The sequence below is a fragment of the Camelus bactrianus genome, chromosome 13, assembly GCF_048773025.1.
Source record: "Camelus bactrianus isolate YW-2024 breed Bactrian camel chromosome 13, ASM4877302v1, whole genome shotgun sequence".
Classification (NCBI taxonomy): domain Eukaryota; kingdom Metazoa; phylum Chordata; class Mammalia; order Artiodactyla; family Camelidae; genus Camelus; species Camelus bactrianus.
The window spans coordinates 75,526,278-75,550,907 of NC_133551.1; the positions used below are offsets into that span (position 1 = coordinate 75,526,278).

General features: G+C 54.2%; 3 protein-coding genes across 5 annotated transcripts in view; 1 reads left to right on the plus strand and 2 right to left on the minus strand.

The window, feature by feature from the left end:
* DNAJC11 (DnaJ heat shock protein family (Hsp40) member C11) overlaps positions 1-5,879 on the plus strand; it is a 65,690-nt gene extending 59,811 nt beyond the window's left edge. For both annotated transcript variants that reach the window (XM_074377529.1, XM_074377530.1), the window contains 6 exons: positions 1,075-1,230; positions 2,375-2,444; positions 2,960-3,017; positions 3,100-3,242; positions 3,892-4,021; positions 4,444-5,879. In XM_074377529.1, coding sequence (XP_074233630.1) covers positions 1,075-1,230; positions 2,375-2,444; positions 2,960-3,017; positions 3,100-3,242; positions 3,892-4,021; positions 4,444-4,469 — 583 coding nt within the window. In that variant the 3' untranslated portion in view covers positions 4,470-5,879. The remainder of the gene's footprint in view (positions 1-1,074; positions 1,231-2,374; positions 2,445-2,959; positions 3,018-3,099; positions 3,243-3,891; positions 4,022-4,443) is intronic.
* Positions 5,880-6,222: 343 nt separating this feature from the next.
* On the minus strand, positions 6,223-12,686 carry THAP3 (THAP domain containing 3). Its single transcript, XM_074377533.1, has 5 exons — positions 12,530-12,686; positions 9,790-9,982; positions 7,681-7,743; positions 7,201-7,305; positions 6,223-6,921 (listed from the first exon to the last, which is right to left on the minus strand). The coding sequence occupies exons 1-5, from the start codon at positions 12,601-12,603 to the stop codon at positions 6,637-6,639; spliced, it is 720 nt and encodes a 239-aa protein (XP_074233634.1). The 5' UTR covers positions 12,604-12,686; the 3' UTR covers positions 6,223-6,636.
* Positions 12,687-13,541: 855 nt separating this feature from the next.
* On the minus strand, positions 13,542-21,438 carry PHF13 (PHD finger protein 13). 2 transcript variants are annotated; one of them, XM_074377532.1, is made up of 4 exons: positions 21,027-21,438; positions 18,593-18,694; positions 16,750-17,284; positions 13,542-16,198 (listed from the first exon to the last, which is right to left on the minus strand). In XM_074377532.1, exons 1-4 carry the CDS (start codon positions 21,063-21,065, stop codon positions 15,972-15,974), a joined length of 903 nt encoding a protein of 300 aa, XP_074233633.1. In that variant the 5' UTR covers positions 21,066-21,438; the 3' UTR covers positions 13,542-15,971. The 2 variants fall into 2 exon arrangements, with proteins under 2 accessions (XP_074233633.1, XP_074233632.1); XM_074377531.1 differs by lacking the exon at positions 21,027-21,438 and adding an exon at positions 20,284-20,928.
* Between the last annotated feature and the right edge of the window lie 3,192 nt (positions 21,439-24,630).

The window sequence follows — 24,630 nt, forward strand, 5'->3', positions numbered from 1 at the left end:
AATTCACTGATTTCTTCTTTCATCTCCAATCTGCTGTTAAAGCCATCAGTGACTATTTTATGTCTTTGAGCAGAGTTAACATAGTTGCTTTAAAATCCTTACCTGCTGCTTCCAGCATGTGGGTCACTGGGGTTGGTCTCTGTTATCTTTTTCTCTTGTGTCTGGGAATGTAGAGTCGTTTGTAGTGTATTCTAGGTGTTGCGAACAACGTATTGCAGAGATTCTGTATTCTGTTATGTTTTTCAAAGAAGTCTTGACTTTTCCCTTTAGAAGGTCATTAACTTGGCTGAAGTCACACTGCAAACTCAGACTCACCTGTGTGGCAGCAACCAAAGCACAACACATTAATTCACCCTTAGCCAGGCCACTGATAGACCAGGGGATCAGCTGGAGATGCGTGCCGTGTTTATGCATAGAACCTGGGACTCCTCACCTGTAACTTTCCTTTTGGGGGACCCCCTTTTCCCAGCTGTAGTGGTTGCCCCAGACTCTGAGCTCTGGTTCTTCAATAGGGCTGCAGATTTCTTTCCAGTTTTAATCATCCATATGGTACAGACTGAGAATTACCCTCAAGCTAAAGGTTGCTATCCTTAGTTGCTATCTGGTCCCTGAAAGTGTTTGTTGTGTGTGAGCCAAAGTCTACAGTTGATGTCTGTGCGGTGATTGGTCCAATGGGAACTACTCACCCATTACCAAGAGCAGGACCTCCTTAATTTGCTAACTTTGGAAATCTTCACACACCTCGTTTGAACAGATACATTGAAGACTGGGATATAACTCTGCCTGCAGGAGGGTTCACCTTCAGGCCACGTTTACGCTGGTCAGGCATCAGTCTGTTGCTTGGCCCTTGAGGTCAACAGGGAGTGGGGCCTTCCTTCTGTCACATACATCAGATCCAGCGGCTAAACTTTGGGATAGGGACCCGCTAAGGGGAGTGGCTTGTGAAACAAGCAGACTTCTGGTTCCTTGTAGCTGATGTCCTCTGTATCGAGGGGGTCTCTCCCTGTGGCTGAGACCCCATTCCCTACCTGGAGCCCTGACTCATTTGGGTGTCTCGCTTTGCTTTGTTTTCAGGTTAAACAGGGCCAGTCAGACTTACTTCTTCCCCATTCACCTGACGGACCAGCTGCTCCCCAGCGCCGTGTTCTACGCCACCGTGGGGCCACTCGTGGCCTACTTCGCCATGCACCGTCTCATCATCAAACCGTATCTCAGGGCTCAGAAGGAGAAGTGAGTTTAAAACATGTCCAGGGACATCAGTAAACAGCTCTGTCTCAGTGTCCCCATCTTTAAAATGGACATGATAGAATGTACCCCATAGGGTTACTAGAAGAATTAATAGTGCTCAGCATGGTGTCTGGTGCCCTGTTACCCCCTCATCTGTCATTCCCATTTCCAGAAACAGAGTCAGTTTTCAGAACTGTTGGGACTATAAACCATGGCCACAGAAATAGAACGTTTTCCTTTTTCTCATTCTAACCATTTCTTTTCCTGGCACTGAATTCAAGAGGAGCAGGTCTGAGTTCTTCCGTACGTTAAGGCATGCATTAACCATGGCCTTACAAGTCACAGAGATGATTTATTTTGCCCTTTCTTATGGATAATCCATTAGCATAATGTTAAGTCTGAGAGGTGGTTTTTTGTTGTTTTTGTTTGTTTGTTTGTGTTTGAGTAAAAGGTTTATTCAGAGAGATGCACACTCCATAGACAGAGTGCAGGTGGTCTTGAAGGCAAGAGAAAGGCCACAAGGTGTGGGGTTGGGTGCTAACTTTAAAGTAAAAAGAGTTACCCACTCCATGGACAGAGTGCTGGCATCTCGGAAGGGAGAGTGGCCAAGGTGGTTTAGATTCATTACTTTATAATGTTCTAATTTAATAAATCATTGAGCTTACAGAATCTGGGGAAAAGGAATGAATCTCCTCTTGGGGCCCCTCTAGGCTTTGATTCACTAGAGGTCAGGGTTCTGATTCCCCAGGAAGCTCAAGGCTTGGAACCAAGTGCAGCGTCAGGTCTTCTGACGGGGTGGGGTGCGCCGCCCGGGGTCCCCGTGTTTGCTGCGAGGGAAGTGCATCTGTGCATGTGAAGTGGAGTGCATGTCCCTACCAGAGGTGGCATGTGATAAGCCCAGAGTTTGGGGGCATCTCCTGGGGTGGGTCTCCTGTGCGCCCTGCTGAGGAGGTGGGGACAGCCGTCCAGGGACAGCAGGAAAGTTGCCCAGGCCAGTGAAGAATAGATTTGCTGGAAGCGGTCTTGGAAATATTGTTTAAAGTTCTAGAACCGGGCCTGCAGAAAGATCACAGTGTGAGCCGGGCGCAGGGCCAGCCAGGGCTCTGCAGCCTCCCTGCCGGTGACACCAGTGCTGTTCTCACTTCAGGGAACTGGAGAAGCAAAGGGAAAGCACGGCCACCGACATTCTGCAGAAGAAACAAGAGGCAGAAGCTGCTGTAAGGGCTGCGTGAACGCCACCCTGGGAGTCCTTCCGCTCTGCATGACTGCAAACGTTCCCGCGCTGTCTGCGGATGCGGCTGCAGCGCGGGCTCCCATGTTTCTCCTGGGCCTCGCGGCTGCACCGGGCCAGTGGGGGAGTACTTCACCCTCTGCACGCTGGTCTCAGGGGCCTGGTCCCAAGCTTTTCTGCCCCAACCACTTGGTTGGTTATTTTAGTCTTCATGTTGCCTGTGGGATGTGACACTGGGAACGTCAGTCCCTGTCCCAGAGTAGATGCCGGCACCCTCTAAGGGCATAACAAGGGTTTTTAAAAGTGGTGGGTGTTGTCCTCTCCTCTTTAAAGTGAATACGGCAGGGGATGGGGCAGGGCTGATGTGCCCCCCAGCACACAGCCCCCGGGGCACAAGGACACCCCCCTCCCCAGCACACAGTCCCTGGGCACATGAGCTCTGAACAAAGAAGCAGAGCCCAGGGAGGCCCTGATAGGAAGCACCATCCTGGTTCTTTGCAGGTTCGGTTGATGCAGGAATCTGTCCGAAGAATAATCGAGGCGGAAGAGTCCAGAATGGGTGAGAAGGCACGGCCTCCATGGGGCGGGGAGGGGCACGGGGGGGCCCTGGATGCGCCTGGCCTGACCTCACGCATCCTCAGGGCTCATCATCGTCAACGCCTGGTACGGGAAGTTCGTCAACGACAAGAGCAGGAAGAGCGAGAAGGTGAAGGTGATCGACGTGACGGTGCCCCTGCAGTGCCTGGTGAAGGACTCCAAGCTCATCCTCACCGAGGCCTCCAAGGTGCGGCGCCTGGCGGCGGGGGCAGCTCTCAAGCGGCCGTTTTACCGCAGCGAAACCCTCCCTGCTGCCAGCCTTCACGTGCGGGCTGCTGCCGGCACCCAGGTTCTCCCCTCACTGGGGCTGTTGACTTTGTTCATTCATCCATTCATTGCTGAGTATTTATTGAGCACCTACTGAGTTCCGCATCCAGCAGCAAACAAAACACACTTCCTGCCTTTGTAAAAAATTCACATTCCGCTTACTCCTTGTCTTGTTCCAGAAAGAGTGAGGCCCCCGTAGCACTTTGAGGCTCACTGGAGTCCAGGGCAAGGGTGAGAAAGGTGAATTAAAGTGCAGGTGAGCTCGGGCCAAGGAACTCCTGGTTCCCTGAGCAGGTCTCCTAGGAGTGCCACCTGAGTGGGGCTTCTGTGAAGACAGAGGTGCATTTAGTGTGGCAGAAGGAGCCTGTTTTGCGAGGGAAGTATGGGACCAAATAGGCAACTTTTTGCAATTCTCATTTCTTTTCCTCAAGCTCCCAAGCTAGCATCTTTTGTGGGCAGCTCCCAAGGGAAAGTCGAGGCACTTCCATGCTGCTCCTCCAGGTGGCAGCCAGAAAGTGGTGATGCTGGGTTTTAAACAGCACCCTCGAATAAGACTCTGTTGGTTACAGGCGGGGCTGCCTGGGTTCTACGACCCATGTGTGGGTGAAGAGAAGAACCTGAAGGTGCTCTACCAGTTCCGGGGTGTCCTGCACCAGGTGATGGCGCTCGACAGCGAGGCGCTCAGGATACCAAAGCAGTGTGAGTAGCTGCCACCCACCCTGTGCTGGATTCAGGGGAGGCTCTCAGCCACTGACAGGGACCAGGGACCTCGGAGTGTGGGGTGACAACCACCTTCCCTCTCTCCTCTTCCAGGAGCATCGGGCTTGGGCGTCACAGCTTGCTTAGAGCCATAAAGCAATGCCGGGGGTGGCGGGGGTCAGCCCTCTCCCAGGTGGACTTAGCGTGAGCTCTTTGCTTGGAAACTGCAGCATGGGTGGCTGAGTATGAAGCAAAGCCAGCTGCTCTTTTGTGTTCCAGAACAGGTGATTCTCTGCAGCTTGTACTCTGCTCAGCTGCAGGCCAGGCAGTCTCTGGTCTGTTGATGGCCGAACCGCCTAAGTGGAAAGAGGGTGTAGAAACAGTTGCCTTTCGATGTACTGAGTTGGTCTTTTCTTTTACAGCTCACAGGATTGATACTGATGGATAAACCGCTTGAGAAACCAGATTAAAAAGAGGCTGCAAAACATCTTCCTGGGAGTCTACAAATTTGGAAGCAGGGAAGAAACCCAGACATCAGATGTGTTTATTTTGTATTTTCTATAGAAGGTGGTACCGTATCAATTATGTGAAGGGGCGTGTACACAGGCACCCTACTTTCACGGGTGCTGCAGGTAGGACTGGGGCAGCCCCACCTGGACCAGAACCGCACCTTGGCCCGTGTCTGCTTTCCCAAGGATCATGTCCCTTGAGGAAAGGGCCCTCCCCAGGTTCCTCAGCACATGTGCTGGCTGCAGCCACCCAGTAGCTCTCGGTCTGTTGTGAGGTATTTATGAACATCTTGCCCTCATGCATAGGACTGTGAACTACTTTTCCTGAAATCCACACTGAACATGGGAAATGAAATGGAAGGAAGGAGTTCCCCTGAGCAGAGTCTCCGGATCGAGTGAGCATCTATCCAGTCAACTTCCTGAAAACCACCTTTTCCTGCTGAAATATTACTGAGAATCTGGAGAGGATTGTGTGGGTGTATAAATCTGCTTTTTATCTGAGAACAAATGGTTTTGGAAATTAGTCTCTATTTTCCCCTCCCAGAACTTCTTGATTCATTCCACTGGCACCTGGCTTGGGACGGAAGGTGTAACTCCTGGTCCCAGGGTCTACCCTGTCATGGGTCACTCTCCCCCCAGGAGCCACCCGTGTCCTCGTGGAAAAGGCAGGTGCCTGTCGACCTGCCCCCTGCAGCGCAGTGCCCGAGCTGCTGCCGCACTGCACATTGGCTGCACATTGGAGTGCGGAACGGGAGCAGGTTCAGAAGGGGAGATGGGGTCAGAGTTGCTGGGAGAGCTCCAGACCCACCTGCGCCGCCCTCGCTCGCGGCCAGCAGGTGGCGCCGCTGCTCTCGCACCTGGTGGATCCAGCTCCTCCCCACTTTCTGAGTGCTCGCAAGACTCTTCCTTCGCTTGCCTCTTCTGTGGATGCAGGACATTTCAGGAGCCAGGATACGCCTGAACAGCCTGGTCTGTTCACTGCGCTCAACAGCTACCTGATGAGCAGAGGCCCCAGCCGGTGGTGGTTGTGACAGCGCCCCCCCCACCCCCACCCCAGGTGGTGTTAAAATCAGGTTTCACTCTTGACATTGGTACCGGAGAAATCACTGATAACCCCTTCCTCCAATCTTTAAAGAGTTCAGGTTGTCCAGCTCTGTAACATTTACCTCCAGTGAAGTTTCCCTCCGAGCTGCCGCTCTGAATGTAAATCGTGCAATAAGCGCCGTTACCTGAGCGGCCGCAGCCGTGCTCCCTCCGCGGCGCGCAGCTTGGGCGCCGCTGCCCTGCCTTCTATCTGAAATGGACTGTACGGAAGACCCTCCGCCCCAATAAACCTTTCCTGAAAGCGGGGCCGTGTGCCGGCACGTCTGTTCACGCCCCACCTCACAGGCCTTGCTCTGGCCTTTATTCTCATTGTTCCAACTACATTTTAAACCATGAGGTTCAACTTGAAGCCAGGCTTCAGTTCTCTGAGTCAGACATTTGCCTGAGAAAGACAGGCCAGCCTTAGGATAGAGGCCAGGAGTCTCGGCTGGCTTTTTTTTTTTTTTTTTTAACTAAAGCCACCTTTTTGGGTCGTCAAGGTGGTCGTGCCCTGCTGGCCCTTCAGCAGGGACAAGGCCATCACTCTGGCAGGAGAGAGGGGAGCAGCTCAGACAAGAGCCACTCGTTTTCAGTGACGGAGGGAGCGGGTGGCACAGGGAGACACTTTATTACGTTGTTTGCCCAACCCTGGCTGGGCCAGGCGGGGCTCCTTAGAACAGAAGCTGGTCACCACCACAGGGAGAGCCAGCTGTCCAGCGAAGGAGGGGACCCTCCCACCACCTTAGAGCCAGCTCGCCACTCCCCGCCGGCATCCTTCCCTGGCCCTGCTGCCCCTCAAGGAAACCCTTCCTCCGGGCTGGGGGAGCATCTGCCACACCGCGGCTCAGGATGGCTTCCCAGGCGAAGGTCCCAGGGACGCAGCCCAGCTGGTGCCAAAGGGCCTGCTGTCGCCTCCGGGAGAAGTGGAGTGTCGGCTCAAGGCCTGGCCCCTCCCAGGAGGCACTGGGCTCCTCAAGTGTCAGCGGTCGGGCTGGCAGGGCTGAAAGGTCCTGGCCCGGAGACTCAGCTTTGCGGCCCTGGCCCGGGCAGTGCCTGCAGTCCTGGCGGCCCTGCGCTGCGGGCGCGGAGGAGGCGACTGGACATCCGCCGTATCACCAGCCTCTGGGCCTTCAAGCGCCTGCGCAGCTTCTCGTTCTCCTTCAGCGTCAGGAAGAGTTTTTTTTTCAGGGCATCCAAGTCCAAAAGGGCGTAGCTGTGGTCGGAAGGCTGCACGGGGAGGGGCCTGCCCACCGCGGGACCCGCCTGCTGACCTGGCGCCTGGGCAGCTCCCGGCCTGGGCGGCGGGACCTGAGGACGGAGGGGAGGGACAGGTGAGCGGCGCCCAGAGGCCCGTGGCCCGCGGGAAGGGGCAGGGGGAGGGCCCCAGAAGGCCTGCAGCAGCATTCACTTCCCCAGCTCTCCCGGAACCCACGTGTGCTGGATCGCAGCTGGTAATTTCACTGGTAAGGCCTGAAATCCAGCTGCCATGGTGCTGGCGGTTTGGGTACCAGTTCTCTTCATTTTGTCTGACGCAGACACCCTCATGCTGAGACCAGCCACACGCTGCCTTCGCAGCTGGCGCCTCACCTGTTCTCCCAGGCCTCCAGCGTTCACGGGCGGCCGCAGTCCTTCCAGCGTAGTGTCCGTCTTTCTCCCTGGGCCACACTCCCTGGCCCCTGGCTCGGGGAGGGCCTGGGGACGACAGGACGGGCGCCTGAGCAGTGCAGACACCGGATCCTCCCTCAGCTGTCATTTGTCTGCTCCTCCAGGAATCCCCTCCCCCCATCTGGGAGTGGCTCGGCCAGGGAACCCGCAGGACAGCAGCCTCCTCCACAGGTCTGGGCCTGGACCCCCAGAACTGGAGCAGGGGCCAGACTTGCGACCAACTGCACTGCCTGACAATGAACTGGAAGAAGGCATGAGAGGCCTCAGCTTTCCCTTCTCTAGGAAAAGAGAGAATCCAAAACCCCAACTTGGAGAAAGTACAACAAACCCCAGCAGACCAGCCCGGCAGGAGGGTGCCTCAGTTCAAGTCCCAACGCTCGGTGACAGCTGGGGCAGACTCACCTGTCCCTTCTCAGAGGTGGCATCTGCACTCCCGCAGGCAGGGTCCGTGTTCTCCCTCACCAGCTGCGAGAGACAGGGAGCAGCTGCAGACGGGCCCCAAGGTTCAGCTCCCTCTGGGTCTGAGCCGGTCTGCACCCGCCAGGGCCCCAGGCCAGGCGCCAGGCCTCGCACTTCTTTGCCCCCACACTCAGCCAGATGCCTTCAGTTAACCGGCCCTGAGACCCAGCCCAGCTCTACTCCCACCATCACTGATGCCCCAGGGCCTGGCATTCTTTATGGCACGTAGTGGGTGACTCAGTGGTGGCCTTCTGGTGGAAGACAGCCCACTCAGAGCCTGCAGTCCCTAGGCATCCACAGAGCTGGGCTGGGGCCTGAACCAGTTTCTCCACGGCTCCGGGCACTGGAAGCATTAAGGAGCAGAATCACAAAGGGTCCCCCAGTTGTTAACCTGTAATCTCTCACTTCGGGGCAAACACTTTACCTCAAATGCGTAAAAGTACTGCATTCTATTAACAAGTGTGCATTGAATTGGGTGTGGGGCATTGCTAATCAGCAGGCATAAAGTTTCAGATAAGCAAAGTAAGTTCTAGAGCCCTGCCCCACAACATGGTGCCTCCAGTCAGCAGTCCTGTGTTGTGCACTGAAGAGTTTGTTTAGAGGGTAGATCTCGTGTGGTAAGTATTCTTACCACAATAAAATAAAATTTAAAAAATATATATATATACATATATATAAAATAGCGGGGGAGGGATAATTGGGAATTTAGGATTAACAGATACATGTTATATACATGATACAGATATATAAAGCAGATAAACAAGAATCTACCATATAGCACAGGGAACTATATTCAATATCTTATAACCTATAATGGAAAATAATCTGAATCACTTTGCTGTACACCTGAAACACTAAGTCAACTATACTTCAATTTTTAAAAGATATATATATATATATATATATATATATACACACACACACATATATATATATACACACACGTGTGTGTGTGTGTGTGTATAATAAAAGGACTTCCATGTTTAAATGAAAAAAAAAGAAAAGCCTCTTGCATCACGCAGCTACTCTGTGCACCATTCCGGGTGTTGGGAATAAAGCAGGGGAGCCAAGCAAGGCCCTTGTAGAGGCTCCATGGGGACAGAAGATGCTCGCTGGTGCCAGGAAGACAGAGGAGAAGGGCAGAGTAGGGGCCTCGTACAGGCACAGGGAGCCTCGGAGGGTGAGGCCGAGAGATCAAGCAAAGGGAAGGTCAAGGGCCGGCCCCTGACCCAGGATGCTCTGAGCGTGTTTGCTCACAAACAGCCACCTGTCCTTCCCCACACCCTGTAACTCAGGGTCTGCAAAGTCCATCCGCTCCGTCCCCCTCTCATCACCATGCCCAACTTCGGCTCAGGCCACCATGACTGCCCTCACCCGCAACAACACAACACAGGCGTCCAAACCAGCTTCCAGCCCGCGGGAGTCTTCCAAAGCCAAGTCCCTCCCCAGTGGCCTCACCCCAAAACCCACCACCCGTCCGAGCCTGTCACCATCTGGGCCCTGCGCCCTCCCACCAGCCTGAATTGAGGCTGCTCCTGAGTCACCCAAATCCCCTCCACCTCCGAGCCTCTGCCACACTGTCCCTGGTCTCCCTCCAGGGCTCCGCCTGCACACGGTCCTGTGCCCCAGGCGGTATAGCACTTGGTGGGACTTAATGGAGACCTGCCGGGTGGCAGTGGCACAGCCTCTGGCTTCCTGGCCACGTGCTCCCCAGCGCCGGCTACTACAAGCAAGAGGAGGACGAGGTCTGAATGCAACACCGCGGAGAAGGTGCTTTGCCCTCGAGTGGCACCAAAAGTGAGATGCAGAGGACCAAGCTCCTGGCACGCTTGCCAGGAGGCTGCTTCTATAGCATCATTGTGCAACGTGATTTATTTTTAAAGCACCTTTAAACTGCAAGTTCCCTAAAGTGAAGGTCATGGCCAGCTAGGCCGGCTGGGCTCTGAAGCCAGAGGCCCGACAGTGCCACAGGTTGGTAGTTCTCAGCCTTTGCCATCCCCGCACATGACACCCACACCCGCACCCAGCCTGGGGCCCCGCAGCCGAGCGCACCTGCGGGGGGCCCTGGAAGGCGAACACTGTGGGCACCGCGTTGTGCTTCAGGTTCTTGCGGTTCCCAAAGGCGCTGAAGCACTCGGGTCGGAAGTGCTCGGAGCAGATGACTGTGTGCTGCTTGGGCTCGAAGTTGCCCCGGCCAATGTTCAGCACCCATTCCTTCAGCAGCTCGGGCCGGCTGAATGGGAACCTGAGCGGCAAAGCAAGGAGGGGTGAGGGGCTGGCTAGCCGGCTGGGGCCCGGCAGGGTTCCCCACACCGTGTTTTACTGAACAGCCTGGAAAAGTCAGAGGCCTCATCCTGTTAAACCACATGTGCTTTGGGAAGCCTCTGTCTTGGCTGTTTACGGCACCCTCAGTCGGAAACTTGGGACAAGAATGTGGCCAAAGAGCCCAGGAGAGCTGTTTCTAGTCCATCCCTCCAGGCCCTGCTCTGTGCTGAGCCTGCTCCCGGGGCTGGGGGAGTGGGAGTGAATCAGACAGCCTGCCCTCGTGGAGCCTACATTCTAGAATGGGGAGACAGACGGGACACCACACAGCCATGGGCTGTGTAGGAATGCAGAGAAGGAAATGGTCGGGAAGGCCACCTGAGGGGGGACAACTGAGCGGTCAGAGGCAGGGTTGGCTGAGACAGCAAGAGAAGGACACAGGCCTCGGGCAGGAGGGGGATTCCTGGAGGCTCGGGCAGAGGGTGACAAGTGGAGTCCACCCTGGCTACTGTAGGAGGGCACCTGGGGGCTGGGATCAAGGCACCAGCAGGAGGGGATAATGAGCAGGCAGATCTGGGACGCATTCTGAAAATGGGCCGTGAAGCAGAGAAAGGAGGGAGTTTCACATACTAAGACTATGGGGGAGTGGGAGGGGCAGCTTTGGAGGGTTGGAAGTTTGGTTTTACATGTTAGACGTAGAATCTGAGGTGTCTTTTAGACCTCCAAGTGCTGGAGTTGAGCAGCAGCTGGACATGCGTGTCTGGAGATGTCACGGTGGGGCCGTCCCCACATAAAGGGTGGCAGGGCCATAAGCCTGGGTGATAGGTGCCCTGGGGATTGAATGTGGACATGGACGAGACAGGGGCATGGCTCTTGCCCCAAAGTGCTCCAACATCTCCAACCAAGGAGACTGAGAAGGGACACTGTGACAAAGGTAGAGGCTGAGAGGTGTCCTACAAGCCAAGTGGGAAAGGGGCCTCAAGGGGTCAACTGTCGGTTGTGACAAATGCTGCAGAGAGATCAATTCAGAGGAGGATGGACCATGGCATTTGGCAGCATAAAGGCCACTGGGGACTTGACAGAGCTCTTCTGTGGGAGTGTTGGGGGCAAGAGACTGACTGGAATGGACGAGAGAGAACTGGTGGCAACACCGCCCCGAGGTACACACCCAACTGACAACTACAGATACAGGTGCTGGAAGACAAGTCCTGGAAAAACGCCCAGAGCCATGTGCTCATAATGGGCCAAAACACAGAGGCACCCAGATGCCCTTCAATTGTAGAACAAGTCAATTTTGGTAAATACATTCATGGAACACTAAGCAGCTCTGCAAAGGATGAGCTGCTGCTGAGGCCACACGGGGGACTCTCAGACACAGTGGTGAGCAAAGGACAGGAAAAAACACAGTGCTGTGATTCCATCCCTGTGAGGTTCCAAAAAGGCCAAGCAATCCGCTCTGACAGAAAGCAGGAATGCCTTCCCCTTGGGGACCTGGGCGGATGAGGGGCTGGAAGGGGGCGCGGTTGGGGGGGGTCTCCTGAGGGCTGTGTTGTTCAGTTCATCACAGTCACACGGGGTGATCACTTTGTTAAACTGGTTGGGCTGTGTATTTGTGATTTGTGCACTTTTCTGTAGGTGTCTATATGCAGTTTACAATAGGCACGTTCACTTTGAAAAAGAAAATGCTAGTAGGAGGAGAGGAAGTGGAGACAAGGAGAGCAGCAGCCCTAGGGAGTCCCGCTCTGAATGGAACCGAGGAAGAGGCCGCGGCTGGCACCTTGAAAGCGTGCAACACTCGATCGATCGGCACCGGAGCGCGAGATCTCCCGGGCAGGCACCCATTTACTCGGCCAGGCCCGGAACACGGGGCGCGGAGGGACAGACTCCAAAGGCTCCGCCATCCTACCGCAAAGTCCGCGCGTCCAGGCCCCGCAAGCCCCCACCCTCTGGAACGTTCCCGTACCTCCATCCCACCCTTTCTTTCTGACATGAGGCCCGGAGAGAGAAGCAGAGCGCCCGACGCACCGCAAACCTGAGAGACGTCACCCTGGCTCATTCCTGCAGCAAATACTGAACACCTACGACGTTCCGGGCTGCGGCTGGGAACGAGTTAAAGTCCCCGGGCCGCGGGGGGAACGCACACCTAAATACTGCAGGGGCGCTAGCGGGGGGCGGCCTGAGCCCGGAGCTGAGCGCGCCCCAGGCCCTCCACGGCCTTCCCCGCACGCGGCTCCCCGGACCGGCAGGAGGCTGTGCGCCTGTGGGCAGGTTACTCAGCCTCCCCGACCGTCTCCTCGCGCGCCCAGCCGGCCATGGCGGTGTCAGACTTCCTGGCCTGGGACCTCGCCGGTCTCCGAGCCGCCGCCCCTCCGCGAAGGGCTCGGCCGCACGCCCTCGGGCCTCCCCGGAGGCCGGGCAGCGGCCCTGGCGTCCCCACCCGACGCTCCAGGTCTGGGGTTCCGGCGGGGGCCGCGGCCGACCGGCCCAGACGAATCGGGCCCCCGAGTCCCCTGGCGCCCCCGACCCTCACCGGTGGAAGGTGAGCTGCTTCCTGCGATTGCTGTAGCGGTTGCAGCACTGCCGGGCCGCGCACGACTTCGGCATCTCCAGACGCCAGGCCCGGCTGCCCCTAACAAAGATGGCAGCGGCGGGGCCTGCGGGCGCCGCCGAGACACCAGGAGGGGCGGGGTCAGAGGATGGGGCGGAGCTGGTCAGTGGAGGCGGGGCGAGTGGCTGGGGCGGGGCCTGCCGGGCGCGGCAGGGCCTTGAACAGGGCTGGGCCAGTAAGAGAGGAGGGGCCTGCGGGTCGGGCGGGGCGGGGCGGGGAGGGGCGGGACGGGGCCTGCAAGGCGCCTGGTAGATTGCTCCTGCGCCCAACTCGGGCCGACACCCACAACTGGGCTGGCTGGTCCAAGTTCCACCCCAATTCGCTGAAGCCCGTCGCCCTCACCTCCTTGCTTTGGAGCCTCCAAAATTCACACCCACCCACCCACAGCCTTGAACAACTGGAAACCAGAGGCTCAACGCCCACTTAGGCCAGTATTTTCAAGATTTTAAGGTGTTGATTCATACTTTGGCTGCTCAAACATCACACAGGAGGTACTAGCTGACCACTGCTGGTCCCAGATTAGTTAGGCAGACACAGCTAATGGACGAACAGGCTCAGCCACTGGGGACCCCCACGTGTAAAGGAGCAGAATGGGCACCCTAGGGGGTAACTCCAGTCACCTGCAGAACATGAGAGGAGGCTGCAGCTTTTACAATGCTGGTTAACCACTCACTGGGGTTTAAGGTAATGCACAGTTTGATGAAGAAATTGTGAAAGCTATTCATGTCTATTCATACTGTGGTTTGTTTCTGGAGAATTTACTATAAAAGTGTAGTAAGGGCGGTGAGCACTTTTCATCCTGCTAAACCAAACTCAGATGCTTTAACTTCCCAAGTCTTCATGTAATCATGGTTTGGGGGCAGTGACGTAGGGAGAAAAAACACAAGGGTCCTTCAACCTTTAGAATACAAACACCTAAAGCTAGACATGAACCTCAAAGTAGCAATATATTTATTTACAAAATATACAGTTTCACAGAAACAGCTTCGCTTTATACACATAAACTTACAATTACACAGAACCATGTAAACGATGTTAATTGTCTGGCCTGGCCAAAGCCAATGGGAGGGGCCTACTTTGGGGGTAACACCATTCCCTCCCCGTACATCATTAGCCAACAACCAGGACCCCCTGGATGGGCCATGCCTAATTTGCATCAAGCTGATTGCAGCTGCCCAGCTCAATCTAACACAAAAACCAAGGTGTCTTGACTTCTTAGACACCACCCACAGGGATAAATCTGTTAAAAAAAAAAAAAAAAAACAGAAAGGAAATGAAGGAAACAGAAATCGAGGTGAGTATCAAATGCCTTCCAGAAAAGGAACTGAACCACCACCAGGAACTTCCACCAGGCACTGAACCTTCTAAGAGCAACAGGGCAATTGCCAGTGTTGGCAGGCAGTTCCACTCTAAAATCACACCTATTCTTAAATGCACTTTTAAAACTTTGTGAATTTCTTTTTTTTTTTTTTTAAAGAGAGAAACATTTTGAAACTTTGGCTACTCTGGTGGTAAAGACACTGGACAGGCAATGTCATGGGGCAGATCTTTGGCAAATTCCTCTCCAACTTTTCCTGGACGTTTGCCCTAGTGAGAGCCAGACAGTTGTCTGGGGAGAAGGTTGTTTCAAGCCAGCTTCTTACTATTTTTCTCTACAGCAGAACTTCTCCCTTGGGGATCTTCACAATAAAATGGGTTTCAGAAACTATTTCTCTCTATTTTTATGTTAATATAAGTAACAGAAGTAAAAACAAAACAAAAAGGCAGTTGGCTGGTCAAGCATGAAAGATACCAGGACAAAATACAGGCTCTGATTAGTCAAGTACAGTCCAACCCGCTACGGTGCTTCAGTGAGAAACTGTGGACCAAGCCCGCCTCGTAGCCCTGCACGAGGGCACCACAGGAGAAGCCCCCAGCAGGGAGACTGGGGGGCCATCTTCATGTAAACATGACTAACTTGGGCATCCTTCCCTTCTCATGCTTTATAAGAAACAATGTTTATGAAAACACACTCATCGATTTACAAAAAAAAAAACATTTCTGAGAACAAGTACTTGAACTGCTAAAGAGCAATGTCAACTTCGGAGAAAGCTGGAGCCCACCCTCTCCTCCAGCCCCAGAACCACCAGTGTCCCGGGCTACACTGCCCCAGAGCAGAGGCCCGCGTGGGCCTCACACTCCCTGGCTTCCCCAGAGGTGGCTTGCACAGGGGTCTCCCCAGTCCAGGGTCCTAGTTAAGGTCTAAGGAACTCTGCACAGTTCAATTCCTGCAGGCCAATGTTACCACGTCACTCACTCACCAATTCAAACCAAACAAAAAAAGGCTTCAAAAGTCCTAACCTTGCCCCATGGAACCAGCAGGCCAGCCTGTATGAGGGGCACACTAAGAACCCATGGGAGAGGCCTTCCCCCCAATATTCCCTTACCCCACTCTGTAGAGGAACACTGTTCCCCAGCGATTGCCTAACCTTTAACGCTGCTACCAGAATGAAGTGAGGGGGAGAGACAAGGAGAGAATCCAAGTGCCCCCTCGCTTAGAAACAGCTTGGCGGGCACCCCCAGGCCCTCAGAAGCCAAATGGAGAGAAAGGGGACCCAGGCAGAAGTCTGCCAATACTTTTGGCTATTTCGTGCAAAAAGACAGGTTTTTTTACATCGTGCAAAACAGGAAACTGAGTTATGAACACGGGCCACCTTGATCCCCCAATCCGACCCCCTTGCCACAGAGAAGTGGCCGCATACTGTCCCTTTTAATGAACAGAAGGAAACTTGGGGGTCACTAGCTAGCCCACCACCCCAGGGCTCCTCTCAGAGTGAGACCACAGGACTCCAGCGGGCAGCCCCCCAGGCAGGGGAGAGAGCAGACCACTAAGGTAGGGGCAGTTTTGATGGCTGCTGTACAGACACTTATGGTAAAAGACTGACACACACGAGAAGAAGCTTACATGTATGGCTGTTCATAAACAGGCCGGGGAAGCCGAACATCTCTCCCCAACACAGCGGAAGCAGGAACAACAGCTAGCACTTGTTCCGATCAGCGGGCATTTGTTAACAATGAGAGCAAGAATTCACAACTACCACGTACCCTCACCTTCAGCTGGACCAAACCCACTGCACTCGGGTGTGTAGTCCACCTCCACTGCAGAGAACACAGCTCCAGCAGCAGCTTTGGCCAACGAGGATTTTATTCAGTCACTGGCTATGTACAGTTTATACCTTGGACAGCCTGTCCTTTCGCTTAGGCACCTGTGTGGCAGGGGTCTGCCCGCACCAGAGCTGAGAGTTCTGTGCTCAACTAAGAGAGGGGCCAAGAGGCCCAGTGTCCCTTCCGGTTCCTCACCCACAGTCTCCTCACTCTCCAGCAGTCAGTCCAGAAACAGCTTCCGGGAGCCCATTCGGGACCGGTTGGAACGGCGGATGTCAAACTTGGAGTCCCGGCACTTTTGGCAGACAAACACTTCCGGAACGTTGGACTTCCGGATTTTCGCACAGGACAGGTGAATCCAAGTATGGCACTCGTTACACTCTATCATGGGGCGGCCGGCAAATGGCTTCATGCAGAAGCAGGTGACGAGGTCCCAGGAGTCGTCGTCTGAAAGAAGAGAAACACGTAAGGGGGGAACTTCTCACCATGTCTCTCCATCAGGGCCTCTCCTCCATAAGGACCCCTCCGTTGGGAACCCCCTTCTCATCAGGACCTGTCCTCCACTGGGACCCCTCCCCCATCAGGACCCTTCATTGGGACCCCCCCCTTCAGGAAAGCCATTCTCCAATGGGACAGAGCAGCTGAGCTGTGGTGAAACCCGAACCTCAACAAATGAAACCAATTTCAAGTTTCACTTAAGGCTGACACTTCCCTCTCTGAAAATGCAGCAAGCGCACCACACAAAGGGCACTGGAATGTGTGGTAGCAGGAATCATCCATGAGGTGCTTCCATGTGGGCAACGCCATTTTTACATTTTGAGGTCTGTTTTTGGAACCGCAGCTGTTTTGAGCTGTGACGGCCCCTTCCTAAACATCTCCATATCCACCCTCTTGCACCTTTCTCCCTGGAGGTGGTGGGCCCGCTCTACAGTCACACCGCAAGGAAGGGGCCGCTGTGAGCACCAGCCAAGGGCGCGCCGTCCTCCGGGCACTCTCACCTGAGTCCACCATTATGTCCTCGTCGTTGCCGGTGCTGTCCTCGTCCCGGAACACCACCTGCTTGCCCTGCCGGACGATAGTCCGTTTGCCTTCAGTTTTTATTTCTTTGACCTGATCGGGTGACACCGTGGCACAAGATCCACTGGAAGGAGTATCGGAGTCCCAGCCCGAGCAGGGGTCGCCAGGGGCCTGGGGGATATCCTGCAGGGCAGGGCTCGTGGGGGTCTCCCCATATGGGTCGGTGGCTTCCAGCTGCAGCAGGCCCCCCATGTAGCCCTCCTTCCCGGGCACGTCACTGTCCCTCCGCTTCCTCTTCTTCTTCTTCTTCAGCTTGTCAGTCTTCTTTCTGTCCAGCAGGAAGTTGCTGGGCTTGGCTCGCTGCAGGAGGGTGGGCTGCAGGTGGCCAAAGCAGCGGTCAGAGACCGGCAAGGGCACTGCGGATGAGATGTCGGTGAAACCAGCATCCCAGCCATCACTGTCAATGGTACCAGCAGTGCTGTTGGCGGGGCTGGGGCTGCTCCTCAAAGGGAGTTCCTGAAAGAACAGACACAAAGGTGGCAGGTTCTGATTATTTCAACCAGCCCCCCAGCTCCAAGAGTGGGCCCTGAGCAGAGCCTCCCCCGGGGCCGCCCCAGCCAGGTCAGGTCAGACCTGCAGATGTCGGAGGCACACAACCCCAAGCTTCCCAGTTCTCACCAGCATTACTCCCTAGGAAGGGAGTTATTAATACTTTGGTGTGACCTTCCAGATAGCACGCGAACTCACCAGGGGGAACCTCCACCCCTTGCTGAACCCTCAGCCCCTGCCCAAGCCAGGAACTTACTTGCTACTCAATACATGCCTGTGAGGGGAGTACTGAGACCCTCAAACTTTTCATCTTTCCTGACTGTACAATCTCCCCACTGCTGTTCTCCCGAAGGATGTATTTTTTTAATTAAGTGAATTTAAATTAATTGTGAGAATTCTCTGACACTATAAAACCTGGAGATATCCCAAAATATTGCAAAATCAAAGTAAGTAATTACTGCCCAAAAGCAATGAGCTGAGCTCTATGGTTCCTTCGGATCATTCAAGCATTTTATTTGCCAATAGTGGCAACATTTTGCATGGCACCAAGCAAGCATTATCCACCTAGCTGGCCGTGGAAACAGTAAGCAAGCCAATGCTAGTATTTGGCCTCTGAGAACTACTGGATTCCTTTCTTTTTAGCACTGCACAATAGGAATGAGCCCCCCCTCATGTCTGAGCACCATGGCAGCACTGGTCCACAGCTCTGCCCATTTCTCAGCAAAGGAGAAAAATCCCTTAATTTACATGGGATTTTGGCCATGAGTCCCTGAAGATTCTGTAATGTGGCGTGTGCAGCAACCAGGAGGTCGCTCACAAGTCAGGGCAGGGTGGACCGGGCCTGACCATCTGATCTGGTTGAACACCGGGTTCCACCACTGATTAGCCTATGACCCAGAGTAAGGAGTTCTCGCTCCATTCCCCCACAGTCCTCATCTTTAAAATGGAGATAAATAACAGCTCCTATCTCATATCACTTCAACAGCAAAAACAGTGCCTGGCCACAGTAAGCACTCAGTAAGTACTGGCCATAAGGAGCAAGCAGATATCAAATACATTATTTGCAAACAAACTTTGAAAGTTTATCAAATAATTTTCTAGACAACTCTGTATTTTCTGTCAGTTTTAGGAACCACTTCCCACGCTGCAAGTTTGTAAGAAAGATTTCTCCCCCAATATTGGCTTAAGTCCTCCCAGGTAACCCCTTCCAGACCCACCGCCTTGTCAAAAACTCTGGTTTTGCTGCCAGCAAGGTTCAAAAATGCTGAAAATTACCTCTTTCGGATAAGGGATGTAGCCTGCATAGGCCAAGACAAAGGTGCAGAATTTGTTGAAATCCTCCACGGTCCTGCGCCTCTTGTAACTGGGGGAATACTCCTGTTAACAGGCGGGAAAATGGAGCGCGTTTGAAAGTAGACACTTACAGGTGGAATCCCAGAAACAAAACCAAGCAAGCTGCAGCTGTTATTGTCAGCCCCTCAAAGACATACCCTTAGATCCACAAACACTCCAGAAACAAGGTAAGTTCGGGTCAAGAAATAACACTGTTTTCAAGAAGGCTGAAAGAGGGAGTATTACCACGTTATGCCAAGAATACTGGGAAACTGGTTCGAGATAAAAGCTTGCACGAAAGTCTTTCTCAGCACTCACGTGACATTTTCTGACCCTATCTGTGAGTTTCTACAGACCTATCAAGAGGCCTAGTATCTACTTTTTTGCCACAAATTTTCTATTTTGAAAATAAACTGCTGCTACAGCTGTAACTAAAGTCGTTTAAATGACTCCAAAAACCAACTAGTTCTTAATCTTCAGAGCTCAGGCCTGGGATCCTGGAGCTCAGTCTCAAGTGACCCCTCCCCAGCCCCGGCTGCGTGAGGACCTCTCCTCCAGAGAAGACACTTTCTGCTGGCCCTTCCAGTGCTGACCATCCGGGGCCCAGGCACCCAAATATACCCCAGAAACAACCCTGCTAATCTCATTTGCACTCTGAAGATGCTAGAAGTTTCGGCCTGTGTGTTCCATCCCCAATCAAGAAACGCCCTCGACAAGAACGGATTTTCTCCTAAGAGAGCAGCTTGGAGAAAAAAGCTCTTATTTGTTACTAAGCAAAACAACTGTGCTTCACTTCGGCTTACAGTCTATCGTATTTACTAGGGTTTTCTTTAAGCATTTTATCACCCACCCCCAACCCCATCCTCAGGAGCTCAACAAGCATTTCCAGAGCCTAGGGGCCCACTCCCCGCTGGGGTGAAAGTTGGGGAGGAAATGGGGGAAGTGGGCTCCTGGGCCCGGCCCGCCCCGCCCCAGCCCCTCCCCAGCAGAGCGCCTAGAAAACAGCGCGGCCCGCAGTCGGCTTCGAGGGCTCCACTTTTTTTTTATTCTCTCCACTCGGTGAGAGCAAACCACCTCCTCCCCCTCCCCACCCATCGGCCGCCCGGACCGAGGGGCGCTCCGGGGAGCAGAGCGCCGACTTCGCGCGGGCCCCAGCGCTTCGGCCGCCGGGGAGACCCTGCCCCCACCCCCGGAAAGAACTGACCGCCCTCCCTCCGGCCGGGTGGGAGGGCCGCGGCCCTCAAACTCTTGGGGAGAACTTTTATTTCGGCGGGGAACGTGTAGAAGTGGGTCGGCAGCCGGGAACCAAGACAGAGTGGAAGGCGGCGGCGCCCTCGGGCCCGGGGCGGGGGACCCGCGCCGCCCCCACCGCGCCCTCCGCCCCAGCCCCGCCGCCTTTAGGAAAAGCAGATGGCGGTGCGGCCCCCTCCCCGCCCTCCCGCGGAAGCCGCCCCCCGCAGGCACTCGGCCCCGGAAGGTGCGGGGCCCATCCCGCGGGGGAGGGGGCGCGGGTAGCCGGCCAGGATTCGGGGTCCGGGTCTGGCAGGCCCCGCGAGCCCCGAGGCGGCAGCGGGGCGGGCGAGGGAGCCCGGCGCCGCCTCCCCTCCCCCACCCGCCTGCGGCCGGACCCGCACCCTGGACTCCGCCGTTCTCGGGAGAGGGAGGGGGAGGGGACGGCGCTGGGGGCGCCGGCCGGGAGAACCGAGGGCCGATCCCCGGAAGGAGGGGGAGCGGGGCGGGGCGAGCAGAACCCGGAGGCGGGGGCCCGGAGGGGGAGACGAGCGCGCTGGGGGTGGGAGCATGGCTCGGGCCCCCGCAGGGGTGGAGACCCCGAAAAACAATCCCCCCTCCCCCGAGCCGGAGGGGGCGAGGGCCGAGCGGGAGTCAGGGGGCGGGGCGCGGGCCACTGGGCCCGGGGGATTAGGGAAGAAGACGGGGGCGCGCCGAGCTGAGTCTAGGTTCGAGGGGGACCGCAAACCCCTCCGGGAGGGGGAGGGGGATCCCTCCGAGAAGCGGGAGCGCGGGGCGGCGGCAGCTCGGACCGGTCCCCGGGGGCGGGGAAGGGGTAAGCCAGGCCTGCGGGGAGGGGCCGGGGACGCACACAGATCCCGGGGCTATGCGAGGCCGGGGAGGGGTGGACGCGGCGGACCGGGGGAAGGGGCGCCGGGAGGACACGGACGCCCGCGGAAGGGACACCGCGGAAAGCGGGCGGAGAAGACCGGGCGCGGGCCCGAGCGGGGGGCGGGGCTCGACGCTAGGTGGGCGACGAGGGAAAACTGGGGGAGGGGAGGGCGGAGCTCGGTCAGCGGGGGTCCGGCTCCGGGAGCTTAGGATCGGGGGGGGGGCTGGGGGCTATCGCGGCGCAGCTCTCACTCACCTCCGGGTGGAAAGCGGCGGCGCAGGAGTCGGAGTCCATGTTCAGGGTTGGGGGCGGCGGCCGCGGGAGTGCAGGGGCCGGGATGCGGGCGCAGGGCCGCGGAGCCGCTCAAGGCTGGGGGCTCCGGCGGCCGCGGAGGGCGAGGGCGGACCCGGGAGGGGTCGCCCCGGCTGGAGATGCTGGGGGGCTCGGTGTGTCGCGTCCCGGGCACTGTGCTCTCGGACTGGCGGCTCCACAACCGAGCAGAGTTGTCGATGCAGCTCCCGCGACCAGCGCGACTGGGCAGGCGGGAGAGTCGCTGTGGGGGGCGGCGGCGGCGGCGGCAGCGAGCGGGAACCCGACCGGCTCCCCGACCTGACGCCCAGTTCGGCTCGTGTCTCCGGAGGGAGGGCGGGAGAGCCGCAAGGGCTGTCGGGAATTGTAGTCTGGGGGCGACGGGAAGCGGAGGGCGAGGGGGCTTGGCACTGGGGCTGGCGCAGTGCATTGTGGGAGTCGTAGTCCCCAGCTTGGCAGCTGAGGCGCACAAAGGCTGCCTCAAGGACTCCAACTCCCACAGAGCTCCGCGGCAGCTGCCCGGTCTGCGGAGGCGGTGGCTCCCGGACCTGAGGCCGCCGGAGCGGGGGAGGTGCGGGGGCTCGCGCTGGCTCGGCGATGGGGGTGGGGCGGCGCGAGCGGCAGCGCCTCGGTCTCCGCGGGGGCGGGGAGGGTCAGGGGTCGCCCCGGCGGGTGGGGGCGGGACTGACAGCCTTGGTCTCGATGGGCGGTGGCGGCTGGCACTTCCTCTTTCTCCTTTGGGACGGGGGGTCTGTGTCTCTTTGTGGGCCTGGGGTCCCCGCGGCCCGGGCGGGGAGGTGGGTGCTGACTTCGCAGCCGACCCCCGGCTCCACTCCCGCGCTTCGAGTTTTCGCAGCTGTGCGTCTACTAGTCGGCTCCTTGCCCCGGGGCTCGGGACGGCGGGACCGAGGCCGAGCCGGGGTAGGACTGCCCGAGGCTCTCTGGTTGGAAACAGTTTGGGGTGTCGGGTTACCGCAATTTTAAAAAACCTAGATCAGTGTTACCACTGTTTTAGAAGATGTTTTCTTTAAATTCGCTTTTTTTTCCCTCTTCGCTTAACCTTGGGACCACCCCTGTTTTCTCAACTTTACATTGAATTCTTTCCTGAATATATTCTTCACAGGATTAGAACCGTGGGGTGAGGCAAAAACGTGACAGAGATATTTGGTATTGACATTGATTGTTTATTGATATTTAATTGAGGAGTTGGCAGCGTTTAAACGCTGGACCGCGGAGTATTTTACAACTTTGTATGTTGAAGGTTGATTGACTTTGAAGACTTAGTTGAAAATTAACTGCCCTGATAAAATTACCATGAAGAAGACTGATGTACTTCAATATTTTTAATAGCCATTTGAAAGAAAAAAATCTACACAAAACGCAAATGATTCAATAACCTATTTGATAGCTTTGAAGATAGAGATTTGTTCAAGAGGAGTAACATAAAATTTTAAACTCAAATCAGAAAACCGACTCATCATACTAAGTCAGACGATGACTGGAAGAGCCCCTAAAAGATGAGATTAATTCTGAGAGAGTGAATACTCCATTGGTTGACTATTGCTATTTGGGTGGTTAAGATAACTCTGCTGGGAACATTTAGTGGTTAAAAGGCTGAGTTTATCTTAGAAATACTTCTCTGAACCTCAGTTACATTAGCTATAAAATATTTAGAGTACCTCAATAAGTAGTAGTTTACTCTTATTATTGTTGTTACTTTTTAAAATACTATTTAAGCAAGATCTTCGAAGATTGGAGGGCTCCCCAGAGGTGATAACAAATTGTGGTGCTTTCCAAAGCTAGTAGGATAAAAACAGACATTGCATTTAGCCTGTGGAAACACCATTAACAACTTCTCACAGAGTTGTCACTTTCAGATGATTTAGCCAGATTTGGAAATGTTATCTGATCACTATGGCCAGAGCCAGTGTCCTGAGGTTAGCCAGTGTTGCCCAGGTTCAGATTCACCGGGAGCAACTTCTTTTGCCTAAATATGAAAGGGCCAAGAAGAATATTATCCTACTGGTAGTTTAAAAGTGTAAATGCCAAAAAAAGAGTAAGTCCAAATGACAAAAGAGGGAAATTTTTTTAACTGATCATTATTACCGATAGTATAATTTTTCACATAATAAACAGTAAATATCCCCCAATTAAGAAACTGAAGTAAAGAACTTGTTCATAATAATAATGGTCTTGATGACAAACCAGCCTAGAATTCGGGAACCTATATTGGACTACTGAGTCACACTAAAGAAGAAATCGCGGTCTTGGATTGTGTCATGTGACAGTGATAACTCTCACTCAGAATAGGTATCCAATATTATTTCTCGAATAAATTCTTAGTAAACAGTAGTTCTTAGCACACAGAGGTGATCAGTACTACCTGGTGTACTGAGCTCATCTCCCTGCCTGCCTCTCCAGTGAAATAGAAAGCTTCATGGACAAAGACTGTTGTCTCTTCTTCCTTTGATTTCCCTTAGAAATTTAGCCCTTTGGAGGAGGTTTAGATGTTAGTATCTACCATCCCTTCCCAGGACTCAAAAAGGAGTATAACACCAATAAGTGATCCAAATTCAGTAGCATAATATGTAGCTGTGAGAATAATAAAAGCTAGTTTTCTATGTGACAGGCTTAGGTTTCTTCAATATATCCAGTTTATTTCTCACGTGTACTGTACTATACTCCTAGGCTCTGGGGGCAAATCTAGAATTCCATGATTAATGCAAGAGCATTAGCCACAGTAGCCAGATCCTTGGAGAGTCCTTGTTTCCTCCTTTAAAAAAAAAAAAAAAAATCTGCTGGTGAATGCTAAGTCTCAGATGATTATAGTTACTCAGGAAAGAGGAAGAAAAAAGCCAACATTAGCACAGGTTGTGACAAGTTTTAACATACTAAGAATACCATGGTTTCTCAGTAAGTAACTTGAGAATGTAGTTATTTTAATTTGGTTACCAAACATAGCTTCACCTTCCTAAATCTCACTAGCTACACTCCATTCACTTGGGGAAAATTCAGGAAAGACTTCTGCCTCCCATTTCGGCTCTGCACTTGAGTGTGGGTATGAACATAATCAAATGTTTATTTTTCCTGGAATTATTTTTTGGCATTTCAGCTTTCTGTTCAGCCTAATAGGATATTCTTAGAAATTCTTATATAGATTTTTCCTACCCTCAGTTTTCTGCGTTTCTTACTTCCGTTTGCAAGAGAGGAAAATAAGTGAAAATTCCTCAAAACTATTGTTTTCACCTTTTAGGGGGACAGGGCCCTTGTTACTGTTTTCAACGTTTTATTTTGCCTGCTGTATGAATATATGTGTGAAAATTTTAAATCATTAATAAATAATGTACAAACTATGTATTGTCACCTTTTCAAATAGTGAGGAAAATTACCTATGCATAAAAGAATCAAATGAATCTCTTGTGTTACAGTTTTCACAGGGAAATTATAAAGGTTAATAGCTAGCACTATGTGCCAAACTATTTGTTTTTACTTGCAGTGTGTCATTTACATATAATAATGCACTTAATAAACAGAGACTACTGGAACAGCC